Source organism: Macrotis lagotis, chromosome 1 (assembly GCF_037893015.1).
Source record: "Macrotis lagotis isolate mMagLag1 chromosome 1, bilby.v1.9.chrom.fasta, whole genome shotgun sequence".
Taxonomy (NCBI): Eukaryota; Metazoa; Chordata; class Mammalia; order Peramelemorphia; family Peramelidae; genus Macrotis; species Macrotis lagotis.
The window spans coordinates 709,933,418-709,952,858 of NC_133658.1; the positions used below are offsets into that span (position 1 = coordinate 709,933,418).

At 34.7% G+C, this 19,441-nt stretch overlaps 1 protein-coding gene across 1 annotated transcript in view; it reads right to left on the reverse strand.

The window, feature by feature from the left end:
* Positions 1-19,441, reverse strand: part of GALNT5 (polypeptide N-acetylgalactosaminyltransferase 5) — a 77,727-nt gene that overhangs the window by 19,476 nt on the left and 38,810 nt on the right. The window contains exons 2-7 of the mRNA XM_074215944.1: positions 14,894-15,060; positions 12,524-12,643; positions 10,183-10,318; positions 8,085-8,204; positions 1,682-1,799; positions 554-877 (exon numbers count right to left, since the gene is read on the reverse strand). Of these exons, the coding sequence (XP_074072045.1) occupies positions 554-877; positions 1,682-1,799; positions 8,085-8,204; positions 10,183-10,318; positions 12,524-12,643; positions 14,894-15,060 (985 nt within the window). The remainder of the gene's footprint in view (positions 1-553; positions 878-1,681; positions 1,800-8,084; positions 8,205-10,182; positions 10,319-12,523; positions 12,644-14,893; positions 15,061-19,441) is intronic.

The window sequence follows — 19,441 nt, forward strand, 5'->3', positions numbered from 1 at the left end:
TGCTCGCAATAACCTTGTGAGGAAGATGTTATTATTGTCACCATTTTACAGATAAGGAAATTGAGATTGAAAAAGGTTAAATGGCTTGCTCGGAATCACAAAACTAGTAAGTACCAGGGGCAGAATTTGAACTCAGGTCTTCCTGACTTCAAGCTAATGTGCTATGTACCACCTAGATGCTTTATCATGGCCTCTAGGTATCTGATCATGAGAGGGCTAAGTAAATAATAGGTAAGTAAACTTTAGAAGATCTTATCAAGCTAAGAAAGGTTTCTAGTATAGCTCTGGTGATGCTATCTGGGACCTAACAAGATAAATTTAGAAAGCTCCATTACAATTTTTTTTAACCAACTCATGAATCTTATCTATTAAGTCAAGGAATAGGTATGTTTTTAAGTCAGAAGAGGGAGAACCTTCATAAAAGAAAACCATTGATATATCCTGCAGCTATGAAAAGCAGAGTGTTCTATGGTATATACTCAATGCATTTTAGTAATTAAGAATGGATCATGTTTAAATACCTTATTATGACCTTATTGGAATTCAAACTTACCACCCCACTGGCTCTCACAATAGGAGCTTCAATATCTGGGAAGACATTCTCTAGGTACCACTTGAAACTTTTGCACCCCAGTCTTTTCCGGAGTTCCTTTTGTTGCGTGAGATTTCCGACCTTCACACTTTGGTCCAAGAGATGGTTACCATGGCCATAGAAAAGTTCTTTGTATTCATCTAACCAGACCTCTGCCACTCGGATTAAGTTTCTCTCTATGGTTTTAATCCGATTTTCAGGGAAAGAGTATGGATTGTCTTTCCTGAAGATGTGGCCCACTCGGGAACAAGGAATAATTTCAATTTCTCCTCCACACATCCATACCTAGGACAATAAAAATTTATTATTTATCAGATATTTTAGTAGATTTAAAAGCAGAATGTGTTTATGATGTCATCATGAAATAGGAAAACAAAATACCCACTAAATATACTCTTAATTCTTTATATTAAAAAAAAGTATGTTCATATTTTTATATTATTTTTATATTATATTTATAGTTTTCATTTTTTGTATTGATTTTATATTTTACAGAACAAAGGTCCTGAGCATATAGCTGTTTAATAGATATTTTTGATGATGATATATACATTTCTTAAAAATTAATAACTGACAAATAAAATTTATGGGCTTAAATTTTAGTATTTTATAGATAACACTAGAGCATTATTATGATTCTATTCTTTGGGTTTGTGCTACATGGCCATTTTATAGACATACGCAGTTACTTAACAATTCAGCGACTTAAAATCCTGATTAGAGTCTAAGATGGCTAACAATAAACAAACAAATAAATAAATGAAACTTTTTTATAGTCTGCATTTATATTTAGTATCTTGAATGGCCTTTTGAATCAAGCACAGATCTCAAAGCATTGTATGCTGGTTGGTAAAATATGTTTATTAATTTTTAAGACATTGCCACTGAGACATAAGAAATGGAAGAACTTTCCTAAAATTCACTCGATGGCAGTCAGCATTGCTCCCAATTCCCAACCTACCACACACAAACATTAACCCAGGTCCAGGGTTCCTAATATGGTTTTTAAAAGTCTTCTCCATTCAATAATAACAAAAAGTAGAATCAGGTAAAAATCTGAAATGAAACTTGGGCTAGGCTTGGCAATACCTTGAATGAAAGCTCCATATTTTCACCACCCCAAACATCAAGGCCAGGATCATATGTTCCAAGTTCAAAAAAATATTTTTTATCAATAGAAAATAATCCACCAGCCATAACTGGACACCTAAAAATAAAATGATCGACTTTAGATTTAAATTCTTTGGAATATGAAGAAAATGGTCATACTGGCAGTAGTCATGCTCAGGATGACATGGGGACAAATAAGTAAGAACCCATCTAAGATACTCTCTTTTGTTGGTAGTTGGCTACACTAGGACCCAGATGGACTTTCTACTTCCATTATGAGTGTCGCCTTTGTTGCTTTTGTTATCAAGTGGGAAGCATTGGGAACCTTTGACCTTGACTGGGGGTGGGGTGGGGTGGGTGCAATTCTTAATGGAAACTAACTTGATTGTTGTAGTTGGAAAACAATAATACTGATCTTCAAGTATGTCAAAATCAAAATCAATAATATTAGGTTCAAATCTTTCCTGAGACACTTAGTAGCTATGTGACCTTAGGTAAGTTATTTAATCTCAGGTGACATCATTTTTCTCAACTATTACTTACAGAATTGTTGTGAAGATCAGATAAGATAATATTTGTAAAAAGTGCTTGGTACAGTGTCTTTCACATAGTAGGCACTTAATAATGACTTATTCCCTCCTATTCCTTCCCTTCCCTAATACCTTTTAAGTTTTTAAAGCACTTTTCTTCTCCTATGGCTGAATCAACTGTATTTTTTGTGGAAATGAAGGGTTTATAGTGGCAACTCAGGATCTGATTTACATTTTTTTAGGTTTTTTTTTTGCAAGGCAAATGGGGTTAAGTGGCTTGCCCAAGGCCACACAGCTAGGTAATTATTAAGTGTCTGAGACCGGATTTGAATCCAGGTACTCCTGACTCCAAGGCCAGTGCTTTATCCACTACGTCACCTAGCCACCCCTCTGATCGACTTTTGTAAAGAACCCATATATCAGTGCAATAAGTAGACAGAAATGGTATAGACTATATGACACCACACTATACACTTTAAAACTTTAGCACCATCTGTGAACCAAGAAAGTAGAGTATAGGGAGTCACTCAGTAGAACTTTCTTAACATTCCTTTCCAAACTTAAAAAAAAAACTCCTCAAATTTAAAATAACTCTTTTAACTAATTTCTAGAGGGAGAGAACCAACAACCTAAGACAGTGTAGGTCGGCAGGAGAGGTCTGTGACACTGGAATACTACTGGCATATCAGTGGTGGACCTTGGAGATGGCTGCAACGTCAATAGCGGCAGCTTTGGGAGTTCTCAATGTAGAAACCATAAAAGGGTCAAACAACTGGTCAGAAAGAGATTATATAGGAAACTGGATGCAACTGGGTTGATTGGCAACTCTATGACCCATATGCGGTTCTGGGTCAGAGTTGCAGGGCAGGGAGAAGCAGTGACCCTTGTATCAATTCCAAGGCTCATAAGCTAAAGGGGGAGAGGGAAAATAATCATAGTTCAAAGGCTGAAAGTATAACCTTTCTGAGTAAAGACAAGAGCAGAGATGAGGAGAGCAGTGATCACAACTTTTCCAGATTCATACCCACCTTGGAAAATCCTCAAACTTACAAAATCCCAGAATTCGCTTTAAGGATCAGAGCCAAACTTTAACATAAAGTTCAAAAAATCAAGAAATAAGGTACAAAAACAAGCAAATAACAACAAAAGGACATGATCATTAAAAACTACTGCAGTGTCAGGGAAGACTAAGATGTAAAATCAGAATAAAACAATGTGAAAAGGGCTTTAAGGAAAGCCTCAAAAAAGAATGCTAATTGTACCCAAACCCAGCAACAATGGCTGAAAAAGTTGGAAAAAATGGATTAGGAAAGAAAATGGGGGAAAGAAATGAAAGTAATGCAATAAAATTTTGAAAAAAGAGACAAAATATTGAAGAAAATAACATCTCAAAAACAGAACTGACCTAATGATTAAAAAAAAAAAGCACAAAAAATTCAATGAGGAAAAGAACTCCTTAAAAGGCACAATTGCCTTAATGGAAAAAGAACAGAAGTTCATTGAAGAAAATTATTCCTTAAAAATTAGAATTGAGCAAGTGGAAGCTAATTACTCCATGAGACATCAAGAAACAACTAAACAAAATTAAAAGAATGAAAAAAGTAGAAGAGAATGTGAAATATCTCCTTAGAAAAACAACTGACCTGGAAAATAAATTGAGAAAAGAGTATTTTAAAATAATTGTACTACCTGAAAGTCTTAATTAAAAAAAGTGTGTAGACATCATATTTCAAGAAATTATAAAGGAAAACTTCTCTGATATCTTGGATGGAGAGAGTAAAATAGAAATTGAAAGAATTCTCTGATCACTTCTGAAAGAGATCCAGAACTCCCAAGGTCAAGAAAATATTGCAAGTAGCCAGAGAGAAATAATTGAAATATAGTAAAATCACAGTCAGGATCACACAAGATTTAGTAGCTTCCATGTAAAGAAGAAAAAGACTTGAAATATGGTATTCTGAAAAGCAAAAGAATTAGAATTACAACCAAGAATAAATTACTTTGAGTATAATCCTTCAGAGCAAAAATGGATATTTAATGAAAATAGAGGCTTTCCCAGCAGTACTGATGAAAAGGACACAATTAAATAGAAAATGTGAATTCAAATAGAAGATTCAAGAAAGGTAAACATGAAATCATAATGCACGCAATAAAATTATACTTTTTGTATTCCTATATTGAGAAGATGATACATTTAATTCTAAGAACTTTATTATTATCAGGCAATAAGAAGGAGCCTACAAGGATAGAGGTTATGAGTGTGAATTGATTATTATGCTAGATGATTTCTAAAAAAAGAATGGGGAATAAAGAAGAGATGCATTGCGAGAAAAGAGGAGAGAGGTGGAATGGGGAAATTTTTTTCACATAAAAGAGACTTGCAAGGAAGAACTTGTATAAGGTAGAAAGAAATGGGAAGTTGGTGGGCAGTTCTTAAATCCCTCTCATCAGAATTGGTTCAAAGAACAAAGTATATATATATATGTATGTATGTATGTATATATATGTACTCAGTTGAGTAATACATCTATCCTGCACAATAGAGAAATAAGATGGGAAGGGGATAAGAGATATGAGGGGGGTGAGATGGGAATGGGTGGTTAAAGAGAGGCAATGGACAAAAGCAAAACAGACTATTGAGGAGAAACATAGAAGAAAAAAGGATGAAAGGAAATACACAGTAATAAAAAATGTGAATGTCAATGGGATGAGCTCACCAATAACACAGAAGTGAGCAGCAAGATCAGAGACTATAATTGAATAATATTTTGTACAAGAAACATATGAAATTAAAAGACACACAGAGTTAAAATAAAAGACTGGAGCAGAATCTATTATGTTTTCAGCCGAAATAAAAAGGGGAGAGGTAGCAATCATGATTTGAGACAAAGTAAAAGCGATGTAGCCTAATTAAAACCTATTGAGGGAAACTTGTTATTGTTTGTCCTTCATTCTTGAAGAGGACTGTGACATCAGGGAGGTGATGTCATGACTTGCTACATTTTGCTAAAAGGTAGCATAAACAATGTAGTGATATGAAAATTTTCATATCAAGTTTCTCTGAGAAAATCCTCAAGCAGCTAATATTTCAGTCTAGATTTAAACTTAGAAAGATGAATCTTCCTGATTCCAGACCTTGCACTCCAGCTGCCCTGGAGTCATGAAAACCTGAGTTAAAATCTGACCTGAGACACTTACTAAAGGTGTGACTCTGGGCAAGTTACTTAACTCTTTTTGCCTCAATTTCTTCATCTATAAAATTATCTGGAAAAGAAAATAGTAAATTATTTTAAGAAAACCCCATCAGGGGTTCTGAAGAGTTGGATGAAGGGGGTAGTTTAAGAAAAAACAAAACAAAATGAAATATGGTGAAACCTATATGAACTGATGCAAAGTGAGATAAGAAGAGCCAAGAGATAGCAACAGCAATGTTGTAATGATGATCAACTGTGAAAGACTTGGCTACTCTGATCAATACAGTGATCTAAACCAATCCAAAGTACTCATAGTGAAAAGATGCTATCGATTTCCAGAGAGAGAGAGAGAGAGAGAGAGAGAGAGAGAGAGAGAGAGAGAGAGAGAGAGAGAGCTGATGAAGTCTGAATGCAAAATGAAGTATAGTTTTCTCACTTTTTTATTTTCTTTGCTGTTTTGTGATATGGTTAATATGGAAATGGTTTATATGATTTCACATGTATAATTAACTGAAAAAAGCTTGCCTTCTCATTGGGTAGGAGAGAAGTCGGAGCAAGGGAGAGAATCTGGAACTCAATATTTAAAGAGAAAAGAATGTTAAAAATAAACAAAAACTTTAGCATCTTCCAAAATCCTAGCAAGATGTGATCTTTTGAGAGAGAATTGTACATCAGAACCTCTTCAGTTTTTGTGGACTGACAGATGACAAATCTCCATCCAAAAAATAAGGATCTTAAAATTTCCTAGGGAAGTCAACCAAGAAACTGTATTGGCACTAAACCATTATCACTGACTGAAATAGTCTCTTTCACACCTGTATAGAAGACAGATTCATAAAATCTTAAGAAAAACATTTTTCAGAATTGTCACCAATCCAAACACTTAACAGAAAGCTTTCAAATACAGAATTTCAGAAAAGACTTAGTGGAGTTTTAAGCAGCTGAAGTTTGTGGGAAAAAGTTTAAAATTTAGAACTGCATGGAGTTTTGAGACAGCTCATATTCAAACTTGTTCAAGAAGAGAAAAATCATGTTGGAACCCATTATCTCTATTTGTCAAAGTGCTTGACTCAATATCTGACACCAGTAGATCCTGTATAAATGCTTAGTTAGTTTGTTCTCTTTCCCTATCAAGGACTTTCAATGATTACCAGGACTGCTCACATTTTGACAATATCAACTACAAAATTGTTATATTTTCTCAACCTTTAAAATAATGTATAGAATACTGAATACAAGAGAATGGTCATAGGATTAGTAAAAAGGAACAGTAAATGTCTGTCTGAACTCTATCTATTTTGATAGAGAATGAGTGATAGAAAATAGTGATAGCCTTTTTAGAGAACTTTAAAATTAGTAAAACAGCTTTCATGCATTATCTTATTTATTCCTCATTACAATCCACTATGATTAGGTACTATTATTATACCCATTTAAAAGATGAAGAAACTAAATCTTGGAGAGTAAAAGTGGTTTGGTCAGGATCACATGGATATTGACATATTTATTTACTTATTTTCAGTTAAAAAAGCATTTTGTGTGTATTATCTCATTTGATCTTTTTTTTAGGTGTTTGCAAGGTAATTGGGGTTAAGTGACTTACTTGCCCAAGGCCACACAGCTAGGTATTAAGTATCTGAGGCCAAATTTGAACTCAGGTACTCCTGACTTCAGGGTTGGTGCTGTATCCACTGTGCCAGCTAGCCACTGCTATCTCATTTGATCTTCAACAATTTTTTGAGATAAGGAGAATAGATTTTAACTATCCTCATTTTACTGATGCTCTGAGGTTCAAAATGATTAAATAACTTACTCAAGGTCATATTACAAAACAAATGGCAGAGATGAAACTTCACTCAGTTCTTCTGAATTCAATCCCAATATTATTCCCATTATCAAACAATGATGGTGCATTGACAGCATAATTAATCAATCAGTTTTACAGGAAAAATCAGGCTAAAGATGATCTACAAACATAGTATATGGATGGATAATTCATAAAAGTGGAATACATATATATGTATATATATTCACAGAAATGTATACAAACATAAATATGTATATCCACACATATGTATGATTTTGCCAGGCATTCCATATGGACAATGATATTCAGGCCCTGATTTGACAATAATAATAATAATAATAATAGTAGTAGTAGTAGTAGTAGTAGTAGTAGTAGTTAACATTTCTATACTGCTCACTAGGCTAGCCATTGTGCTAAGCTCTTTAAAATTATTATCTCATTTGAGCCTCACAACAACCCTAAGGAGTAGAAGATATTATTTTCTTCATTTTAGAGATAAGGAAACTGAGGTAAACAGAGGTGAAGTCACTTGCTCAAGGTCAAACAGCATCTGGGACTGGATTTGAACTCAGGTTTTCCTGACTGCAGACTAAGTTCTCTATCAATTATGCTACTTAGCTGAAGAAGACAAACAATTAAGAAATGACTTGATGATGGTGATGCTAATAACAACAGTTTCATATTTGGGTTTTTTAAACTCATAATTACACTGGCTTACATATTTTCTAGAATCTGAAATTAATTTATGAAAGACTATAGAGTAAATTGGCACACCTTGTTTCTCCTTAATGATCTATTTCTAAGTCTCTGAAAGTCCAACTTTGTTTCCATGACTCTAATTTAACACTTACCTTATTATATCAGTTTCTTTTAACTTATTTTGTTTAATGACCTCAGGAGGAATCTTTTTCCAGCTAAAATTCATGGGCCACACAAAGATGCCTCTTTGAAAGTTGTCCACAGTCATGTAGCTAAAAAAGAGAGGAGCAAATAAAAACCTTATCATAAAGACCTCATGTTACTTTGCATCCCTTATGTGCCTCAATAGCATAGTTCCTTTCACCTAATAGATGCACAATCCGTATGTGCTAAATAAATGAACCATTTGCTTAATTGCCCAAGAACAATGTATTTGACAAGCTTCAGCACAATCTTTTAATGACAAATGAATGCATGGATTCCTTGAGCCATAGTGATCATATGGTTGTACTACTCAGTTCTTTTCCCGTTTTGTTCTCTCTCCTAACCTATTTATACTCATTGCCTCCGTCTTCTCACCTCTTACTATTTGTGACTGCATTATGAATTCTTTTGTCATTATTTAAATGAAATGATTCTCTTTAAAGTTACCAGTGATCTTTAAATTACTAAATCTAATGATGAGCTTTTCTCAGTCCTCATGCTTCTAGACTTGACTTCTCTACTACATTTGGGTTGATTACCCTCTCTACCTAGATTCTCCCTCCTTAGATTTTCATGTCACTAGTCTCCTCTAAATTGACAATTACTTTTTAATGTGTTTATTGTCCCATTATCCATCTTACGTTCCTTAATTGTGGTGTTTCTAAAAGTTCTGGATCTCTCTGTGTCTCTCTGTTTCTGTCCCTGGGTTTGTCTGTCTCTCTGTCTCCCCACCTACTCATCTGTTCTCAAGAACTTATATAGTTTCTATCTTGCTGACTAATATCTTTCCTTAACTTCAGGAACCACATAATCAACAAAAAGCCTATTAGGTATTTTAAAGTAGATGTACTAGAGACATCTCAGATTCAATAAATTCAAATGGAACACATGATTTTTTCACCAATTCTTCTTTTTATTGAACTTATTTGAGTTGAGGGTACCACATTTTTATACTCTTCTAGACTTTGTAACTTTAGCATTATTCTTGGTTCCACACTTTCCCTAACATCATGTTATCTAATAAGTTTTCAAATTTCACTATTTCTACCTCTAATATTTCTATCCACATCTGACCCTTTCTTTTTATTCACATAGATACTGTCATTGCCTCCTGTCCAATTAATCTCTCTGCCTCAACGTTCTCTCCCACTTCAATCCAACCTCCATATGGCTTCCAAAGTAATTTTCCTTAGTTGTAGATTTGATCATATAATTATCTTATTCAATAAATTCCAGTGGCTCCTTATTGCCTCAAAGAGAACTTAGAAATAAATATCTAAATTTGTCTTGAAAATTCTTTTCAATGTCTGTACACCTTTATCTTATAGAATCTATTCCTTCCTTTGAAATTCAGCTCAACTTCAACTATATATATTAAGTCTTTGTTTTTCTTGGTTTCTCCTTCACCCAGATTCTAGGGCATCATTATGTATTTAATTATTTTGAATTTATTTCATTCTTTTGCTGCACAATATAAATAAATACATGTGTATATGTGCACAAATTTGCATGAATATGTTGTCTTCCTCCATAGAATGTAAACTCTTTGAGTGCAGAGACTATTTAATTTTTGCCTTCATGGTTTAGCAGCTACTACAGTGCCTAATATATAGTAGGCACTTAATAAATACTTTATAGGATTGTAAATGCCTAAAATTATTATTTTTTAATCTAATGATCATTGTTCAGGCTAAATGAGATCATATAGGCCCATAGATCCAAATGACTTTGAGAGAGAATATTAAAATATTCATTTAGTGATGAGGGTTAGAATTTGTTAAGACCTGGATACAGATTAAGAGGTTTATAGGTTTGAGTTTGGGAACAGGTGGGTTCAGAATTGAGTTGGATCATTATTTAATTTATTTGTCTTTACTCTAAGATATGTCCTTACTCCAGATTACTGGCAGAAATTTCTTACTAAATAGGATGGACACTGTGTTCATTAGATTTGGGAAGATTTTAATATAAGGGGACTAAATATTGTACTTGGTCATTAGTGGTCTGTGCATAATGGAAACATACAGTGAAATGTAATAACATTACCTTAAATCCTTGTCACTGATTATTTCAATAACTGGACAGGCCACTTTCTTTCTGTTCAAATAAACTCTTTCTAGGAGAGGTTCCAACCACCCAACATTACATTCCACATGAGAATCTAAGAAGGTCAACACATCACCTGGTGGGCAGAACAAAGGTATATGGTTTAGGCCCAGGCCTCCCACCTCATCTCTAGACCAGATTGCTAGTCTCTCATACACTTTCCTCCCCTCTCAAACTGTTTTTAAACCAACCTCTACTGTTGCTATTTTCTTATTTCTTGTCATAGTTCCACCCTAGCTCAATCAAGTTGTCCTGACTTTCTACAAGTATCTACTTCATTTGTAAAATGCAATATTTTCAAGTGGAACTTTAAATGTCCTAATGTGGGACAAATCACTATCCTAGGTTAAAACCCATTTTACCTGCTCTTGTTTTTACTCTGCAATCAGTAACCTCCAAATGACTTCATATTTGCTTGTAAATATATATTTGTATTAATTTGTCTCTATATTTTCTCTTCTTCCCTTAGGTTGCAAGCACTGTGAGAACAGGAACTGTTCAAGTCTTTGGGTTGGCAACACTGAGGACATCATAAATCACATGCTTAATAAATGCTTGTCCCATGAATAAATAACTTCCCAAATGGCCTCCCCACTTTTAATCTTTCCATTGTTCAATCCATCCTGCATATAGCTGCCAAAAAAAAATCTCCTTACAACTCATATCTGATCGTCGTATTTTCTGCTCAAGATGTATCAGTGGTTTCCTATTCCTTCCACAATGAAATACAAACTCTTCCTCTTGGCAGTGGAAGCCTCCAGTCTGACTCCAGTCCACCTTGCTAAACTGATTTCACATAATGCCCCTTCTAAAACTCTTCATTCCAGCCTAATTGCTCTTCCTTGAACTTTAGATCTTGCATGAGTTATCTTGCATTCCTGGAATCTTCTCCCTCTTCACCTTCATCTCCTAGAATCATTTATTTCCTTTAAAGATTAACTCAGGGACCACTTCCTATAAAAGGTCTTTCCTCATTATTTAGTAACTAGGCTCTCCTCTTCAAATTTTGTATTTACCAACAAATTAATAAATTTTATTAAATAAATTGACACTGTTAGCTATTATACTATTTGCATGAAGATGAAATAACCCCAACTTTTAGGGAGCTGATAATCTAATTGGGAGTATATGTATAAGTATATGGAGAATGCAAGTAAAGACAAAAATAACAAAGAAGTTGAATACAAAGTAATTAGGGTGGGAAAGCACTAAGACATTTGGGGAATTCAAAAAGGATTTATATAGAAGGTAGGGTTTGTGCTGTTTTTGAAGGAAGAAAGGGATTCTATGAAGCAGAGAGAGAACATTTCAGACAAGGGAGATGGTCAGTGCCAAGGCAGTGAGACAGGAATATTGATTCATGTTTGAGAGAAGACTAGATGAGCTAGATCACAGATTATGGAAGGTCTGGTTATATACAATATAGTTGAAAAGATAGACTGGGGAAGGATTGGATATATGGGGTGAGGGAGAGTGAGAAGTCCAGGAAAATGCTGAGGTTTATGAATGTGAGAGAATAGAACATTACTGGTGCCAACATTAAGAGGGAAGTTTGGAAGAGAGGTGAGTTTTATAAGAAAAAAAGTTTGAGAGGTCTCTGGAGATCCAATATCAATCTGGAATAGAAATTTGGTGGTCTGATTGAAAAGAAACTGGGGCTAGACATATCAATCTGCAAAGAATTGCAGAGAGATAATAATTAAACCCATGACAGCTGGAGAATTAATCGAGAGAAGACAGAATAGGGCTCAGGATAGAGCTTTGGAGAATACTCTTAATTAGGGGTTATGGATGCTGACAAAACAAGAAGACTAAAGAGGAGTTGTAGGAAAGGTAGCAGTGTAGTTATTAAGGGTAGTGTGATAATAAAATGCAGAGGAACGTGGATCCAAAAAGAAAGTGTTGACAATGTCTAGTGAAGTAGAGAAACCAAGAAAGATGGGTTTTATCTGCCAGTAATGTCCTGCTGGTTCTCTCATAGTTTATTCTCTATCATGGGACCAATAAGATTCTTATAGTACTTTTGCCATGATTTTAGATGAAGAATTGCTTCTGTAATTGTGGGGAGAAAAGCAAGAGAAAAGTACAGAACAATTTGCAGAGTAAACTCATGAGAAAACTATTTGAGATGAAAAATATTGTGTTCTTGAAGTCTTCAAAATCTCATGGAAGAGAACATTATTCTTCTAAAACAAAGACATTAGAAGTAAAATGATGTTCTGATACTTGACTTCTGAGTAATTCTGTCCTGTTGTGAGAATAAAAATCAATAACCTCTCACCTGTTGCAATCTGTGCCCCTGCCAGTCTGGCTCTTATTAAGCCATGCCTTTCCTTGAGATGAAGTACCCGAACTTTGGGAAACTGTGACATGTACTTATCCAAGTGGTCTTTCAGATATTCTAAATCAAAGGGGGAGAAAAAGGAGAACATATTTATTTCAGCCTGACTTTGGAGTTGTGACAAGTCTGAAAACTCCTATAACATTTATTGAAATAGTGACATTCTCTTATTCAAGATTTTGGTCACTCATGTTATTTCCTTTATCAAGAATCTAAACTATTAGATGCTCAATTTTCTCACTTCAAAATCCCCTGCTTCAGATTCAACAAACAAGTTGAAATTCATAGGTTAAAGAATTTTGAATTGAAAGGAACCTTAGAATTCATCTAGTACCACCTTATTCATTTTTTGAGGAATCTGAATTCCAGAGAAATAAAGCAACTTTGAGGGTCTCATAAGAAGTAAGTGATAGATCTGGGGTTCAAGTCTAAAAGTCTTGATTTGAGATTTAGTTTTTGTCAATTTTAATTGAATTCCTCATGTCCAACTTTCACAGACGTTGTTGAAGAATTCTTATTTAGTGAGATTCCCTTCCCATTACAAAGATGATGGAAGTCAGTCCATAATTGCCAAGAAGCATTGCTGAATGGGATGTTAGGGGATGAATCTCCTGTAGTGCATTCAATTCTGTCCTTACAGAACTATTCTTTAAATCCTGAAAGCTTTTAAACATGAATGATTCTAGGAAATAGAAACAGGAGGAGGAACAAATGTAAGAAGAGACAGAGGAGGGGGAGGAAATAGAGGGACAGTTAGGGAAATGAGAAGATAAAGGAAGAAAGAGTGGAGAAAGAGGAGGATGTACAGAAGAAGAAAGAAGGAATGGAAGAAGAGGAATAAAGGGAAGATGAAGAAAAAGAAGGATGGGAACAAAAGGAGGAAAAGGGAAAAGATAAGCAAAAATGAGAGGAAGTTCAGGAGGAAGAGGAGAAAGGGAAAGAAAGAGACAAAGGAGAAAGAAAAAAAGACTAAGAGGAGAAAAATTAAACTGTGAGAGACCATTTTATGATTCTTTATAAGCAAAAATGGAAGATATTGTTTCCCCATCAGGAATGCTTCTATTTGTAACTCAACTTCACTTTTTGAAGTATTCAGTCAGACCACTGTGGTTCAGTTTTCCCCTAACTAGAATATACTTTGTATTCCATGTGGGAAATTGGCTATGATAACTGTATCAACAACAAGAATGTTGAAAAAGCCATGCTTTGGCTTCTTTTATTGATCCTTTGTTATTAATTTGAGTATAATTTACTTAGTCCCTCATAATTGTTCTTAAAACCATTTTGCTATTGCTGTATATTATCTTGCTTCTGCTCATTTCACTCTTAATTGTTTCATGCAAATGTATCCTTTTTTTAAAGATCACTGAACTCATCATTTCTTATAGCACATGATAACATGATCATATACCATAACTTATTCAACTATTCCCTAATTGATGGGCATTGCATAATTTCCAGTGGAATATTTGATTCATTTCTTAAGTTCAGAATAAACTAAATTTTTTACAAAAGAAGCCATGCTGTATAATCAGACCTCTTTGGTATGCTGATAAATGTATAACTGTATTCTGCCCTGACCCACAAATGTAAGGAGGACACACTTCTAAGTTTAATATGCATTATTAATATTTTCTCCATCACTTTCTTAAATATGGGGGACTAACAAAAGTAAGAAATCAAGCCCTGATTTGTCAATTTCTCACTGACCTGGATAATTTAACAATTGTCTCTCCCAGTAGGTGCTGGCTCCAGCACATCCTTGCTGTGTCACTTATCACTGTGGTTACAGAAGAATGTTAATAAGGGAGGGGAAAAAAGGAAGCTACTCAGGGATCTGTACTTCCATCCAGATTCTACATCAGGTTTGTATTTATTGAAATTTGGAATTGTTGGCTAGTGCCTATGGCAATATTAAGAAAGTGATAGGTGTTGTATTTGTCACTATTGTGTCTTTGAATTTACAGCATATATATATATATATGTATATTATATATATGTAAACACATTATATATTTGAGGGTTTGGAATGAGTGCATTTCCTCTAGTTTTTACTTTTATTCAGGGGAGGAAGTCTCATTTACTACTTTCTTGTCAAAGACTCCTTAATCTGCAACTCCATTGTATTTTATAGTTTTAGGGCTCATTGTTTCATATACCATATTGTCACTACAAGACCCCAAGTGAAGCATAGTTCTGGCCATGTTCCAATTTTTTGACTTACTAAAAATTAATCTGTCCTCCTTCCCTACCCCCCTCATCCAAACAAAACATTAATTTATGAGGATATAGGTTATGTGTTTTTGTTACCTTTGGAGCTAAAGTCATCCACCAGCAGAATCTCTTTAATGAGGTGAGGAGGTGAGCGATTGAGGACACTATGAACTGAGCGAAGAAGAGTGGACCATACTTCATCCACAAAGCACATGATGATAGAGGTGGTAGGGAGTTTGTTGTGAACCAGTTGATCTGCACACCTGAATGAACGGCCAACAGGACAAGTATAATGAGGTGGGATTGTCGATATTACTCAGCAGTTTTTAAATAAAGTAGTCAAATTAGGACAATGTAAAATTTGTTGAAGATTGGGCTCCCTTCTTTTGTTATGTGAAAGTCAAAGCAACAGAAGCAAAATAAACGCTAGGTGATTTCTATCATCTTTCCATCTATCCATTTGTTTCCTTACTTATTTATTTACCTATATGTTCATTCATCCATTTATTCATTCAACTTTGACTTTCCTGTAACTCAAAACTTCTGAACCCAAGGTCATATGGCATAGTTGAAATAGTCCTCGATTTGGAATCAAACATTTTGGACCTAAGTCTGAATTCTGTCATTTTTCATCTATAATAGGACCTAGAATGAGTTACTTGCCTTTTCTGCATCTCCTTATATTCACATGCAAAATAAGGATCATAGGACTTAGAGTAGATAGAGCATTAGAGATGATTTAACACAAAAGACCCCCTTTTATAAAGGAGAAAATATAGATACTTAATAAATATTAATTCCTTTAAATGACTTTCTCAGAGTTACACAGATAGAAGTAAGAGAATGGACTTGAATCCCACTCCTTTTATTTAAGGGTCACTATTTGTTCTTTTGCACAATGAAATCTTTTGATCCTAGTTCTATTTGTGTTACTTACTTCTTACTGGCAAACAGTGGGGTGCAGCAGAACAAGTACTGGATTGTTCAGAGGAACTGGCTCCCTAACCTCACTAGGCTAACTTAATGGTTCTATGACCCTGGAAAACTCATTCAAGGCAATGAACAATCAGGTTCTAGGCTTGGACTCAAGAATTTCCATCTTCAAATCCCATCTTTGATTCTAGTTGTGTGATTATGGGCAGGTCACTTCTATTAATTTCTTTGGACCTCAATTTCCCCATCATAATAATATCTGAAGTATCTATCTCATAGGATTGAGGTTCAAATAAGAAAATTACATGATGACTTTGCAAAGTTTAAAATGCTATACCAATAGTTTCCAAATTGTTATAAATGTCAAAATATGATAAATATAACTATAATATGATTAGCATTATTATTATCACAATTATGAATATACTATCTATAAGTATGCTATTATATGTTATAGATAAAATACTATTAATATACTCATATTATTATGAAAAGAAGGTAGGAATTCTTCCTGTAAGTAGGATGTGAACCACAGGATGGCATTATGACCTATTTTAATATAAAATATTAAAGCTAGTCCTTGCTGTTGAATGGGTTCTAATTGGATTCTCATTGGCAGTTTCGACAGTGTCTTGTCCAAGAGTATTTTTCCCCCTTTCTTTGCATTCAACCATGCATATGTGTATAGTAGTATCCATAATTAACAAGTAATTGAACTGATGTCTCCTCTGCAGCTCATCCTAGGTCATCTTTTTTTTTTTAGGTTTTTGCAAGGCAAACAGGGTTAAGTGGCTTGCCCAAGGCCACACGGCTAGGTAATTATTAAGTGTCTGAGACCGGATTTGAACCCAGGTACTCCTGACTCCAGGGCCGGTGCTTTATCCACTGCGCCACCTAGCCGCCCCTATCCTAGGCCATCTTAAAGAAGCTACATCTGCTTCATGGTAACCACCGTGAAATCTTCTTGATTGGTTGCTCTCAAGTGAAAACAGAACCAAGAGCATGGTGGTAATGTTTGCTCCAGCTGCTGTTGGTTTGGGGAATTTTCCATATCTGCTGGCACAGCCTCCTCTCTGCCTATGCCATGCTCTATGCAATAGCCCCTTGTCATACCCTTTGGGTGCCTAAGGTGCCAGTCTACCAACATAGCTCTTGCTACATTATCCATTCAGGAAACATTGTTCAGTCTACCAGAAAAACCAACCACTGGTGTTTAGAAAGGGGCATTTGTGAGATCAGGAAACCTAGTCAGTGCAATGTATTTTGTCAAACAATATATCTATTTTTTGCTTCTGTCAACAAATCACAAATATGTGCATATAGCAATAACTTTACCTCTAGCTTTGGGCTGTGGTTGTCAAGTGACATGTCTATCACCCAAGGAAGACAGAGCATGCTATGGGGAAAAGCAGAGTCCTGGGGATCAGAAAACCTGGCTTTAAAACTTATTGATGGAGTGGCTAGGTGGCGCAGTGAATAGAGCACCGGCCCTGAAGTCAGGAGTACCTGGGTTCAAATCCGACCTCAGACACTTAATAATTACCTAGCCGTGTGGCCTTGGGCAAGCCACTTAACCCCATTGCTTTGAAAAATCTAAAACAAAAACTTATTGAACCTCACTGTTCCAGTTTCCTCATCTACAGTATTTGTTCTTCCTATTTCTAGAACCTAAACTATTCATTTTGGAGCCTGGGCCTCAGAAACTTGCTAGCGTTGTGTCCCTGGGCTAATCACTTAGTTACTGTTTACCTCAGTTTTCATCAACAGTAAAATAGAGATATTAGGATCGTTGTGAAGAACAAATGATATAATATTTGTAAAATACTTAGGCCTTTGTAAAGAGTCTGACACACAGTAAGTTTGTTCCTTTCCCTTCCTCCCTTCCCCCCAGCCCCCAAAGCAAGACAAAGCATGATCTCAAATAAAGTATTTTTTTTTCATTTTTAATAGTATATGTTATTATTTTTCCAACTACATGCAATGGTAATTTTCAACAATTTGTTTTTTTTGCTAGGTTTTGAGTTTTATATTTCCCCCCTTCCCTCCCCCTTTCTCCCTGACAGAAAGCAATCTAATATAGGTTATATATGTAGAACCAGGCTAAACATAGATCTGTATCAATCATATTGTGAAAGAATTAAATTGAAATGGAAAAAAAAACAAAATAGCTAAGACAACTTTTAAAAACTGAAGATAGTAAACTTTAGTCTGCATTTAAAGTCCATGGTTCCTTCTCTGGATATGGATGGTATTTTCCATCACAAGTCTTTGATTATTATACTGCTGAAATGAACAAATCCATCGGAGTTGATCACCACTCAATGTGACTGTTAGTGTAAATAATGTTCCTCTGGTTCTGCTCACTTTACTCAGCATCAGTTCATGTAAATCTTTCCAAACTTTTCTGAAGTCCTATCCCTCATGATTTCTTATAGAATGTGTTCCATCACATTCATATACCATAATTTGTTCAGTCATTCTCCATTTGATGGACATCCTCTGAATTTTCCAATTCTTTACCACTAAGAAAAGAGCTGCTATAAATATTTTTGTATATATGTTTTTTACCCTTTTTTATCATCTCCTTGGGATACAGACCTAGTAATGGTATTGCTGGATCAGAGTATGCATATTTTTATTGCTCTTTGGGCATAATTCCAAATTGCTTTCCAGAGAGGTTGCATTAGTTCACAATGCCACCAACAATGCATTAGTGTCCCAGTTTTCCCATATCCCCTCAAACATTGATCATTTTCCTTTTTAATCATATTAGTCAATCGGATAGGTGCGAGGCAGAACCTCCAAGTTGTTTTAATTTGCATTTCTCTTATAATGATATAGAGTATTTTTCATATGACTATAGATAGTTTTAATTTTTTCATCTTAGAATTGCCTGTTCATATGCTTTGATCACTTATTAATTGGGGAATGACTTTTATTCCTATAAATTTGATTCAGTTCTCTATATATTTTAGAATTGATTTCTTTGTCAAAAATACTAATTGTAAAAATTGTTTCCCAACTTACTGCCCTCCTTTTTTATTGGAAAGCAATGGGATTAAATGACTCATCCAGGATCACATAGCTAGGTAATTATTTTGTGTCTGAGACTGGATTTGAACTCAGGTTCTTCTGCCTCCAGGACTGGTGCTCTATCCACTGTACTACCTAGCTGCTCTATGGCCTTCTTTGTAATCTTTGTTGCATTGATTGGATTTGTACAAAAAATTTTCAATTCAATGTAATTAAAATTATCTATTTTGCATTTTATAATGTTCTTCTTTGGTATAAACTGCTCCCATTTCCATAGATCTGACAGATAAACTATTCCTTGTTTTCCTAATTGGTTTATGATGTCACTTTTATGTCTAAATTCTATATCCATTTTTACCTTATCTTTCATGTAGGGTGTGAAATGTTGGTCTATGCCCAGTTTCTGCCACATTATCTTCCAGTTTTTCCAGCAGTTTTTATCAGAGTTGGAATCTTTGAATTTATCAAACAGTAGATTACTATAGTCATTTACTACTTTCTATTGCATCTTATCTATTCCACTGATCCATCACTTTATTTCTTAATCAATACTAAACAGTTTTGATGATTGATGTTTTATATTATAATTTTAGATCTGGTATGACTAAGCCACATTCCTTTGCAGTTTTTTCCTTAATTCCATTGATTTTCTTGTCCTTTTGATCCTCCATATGAATT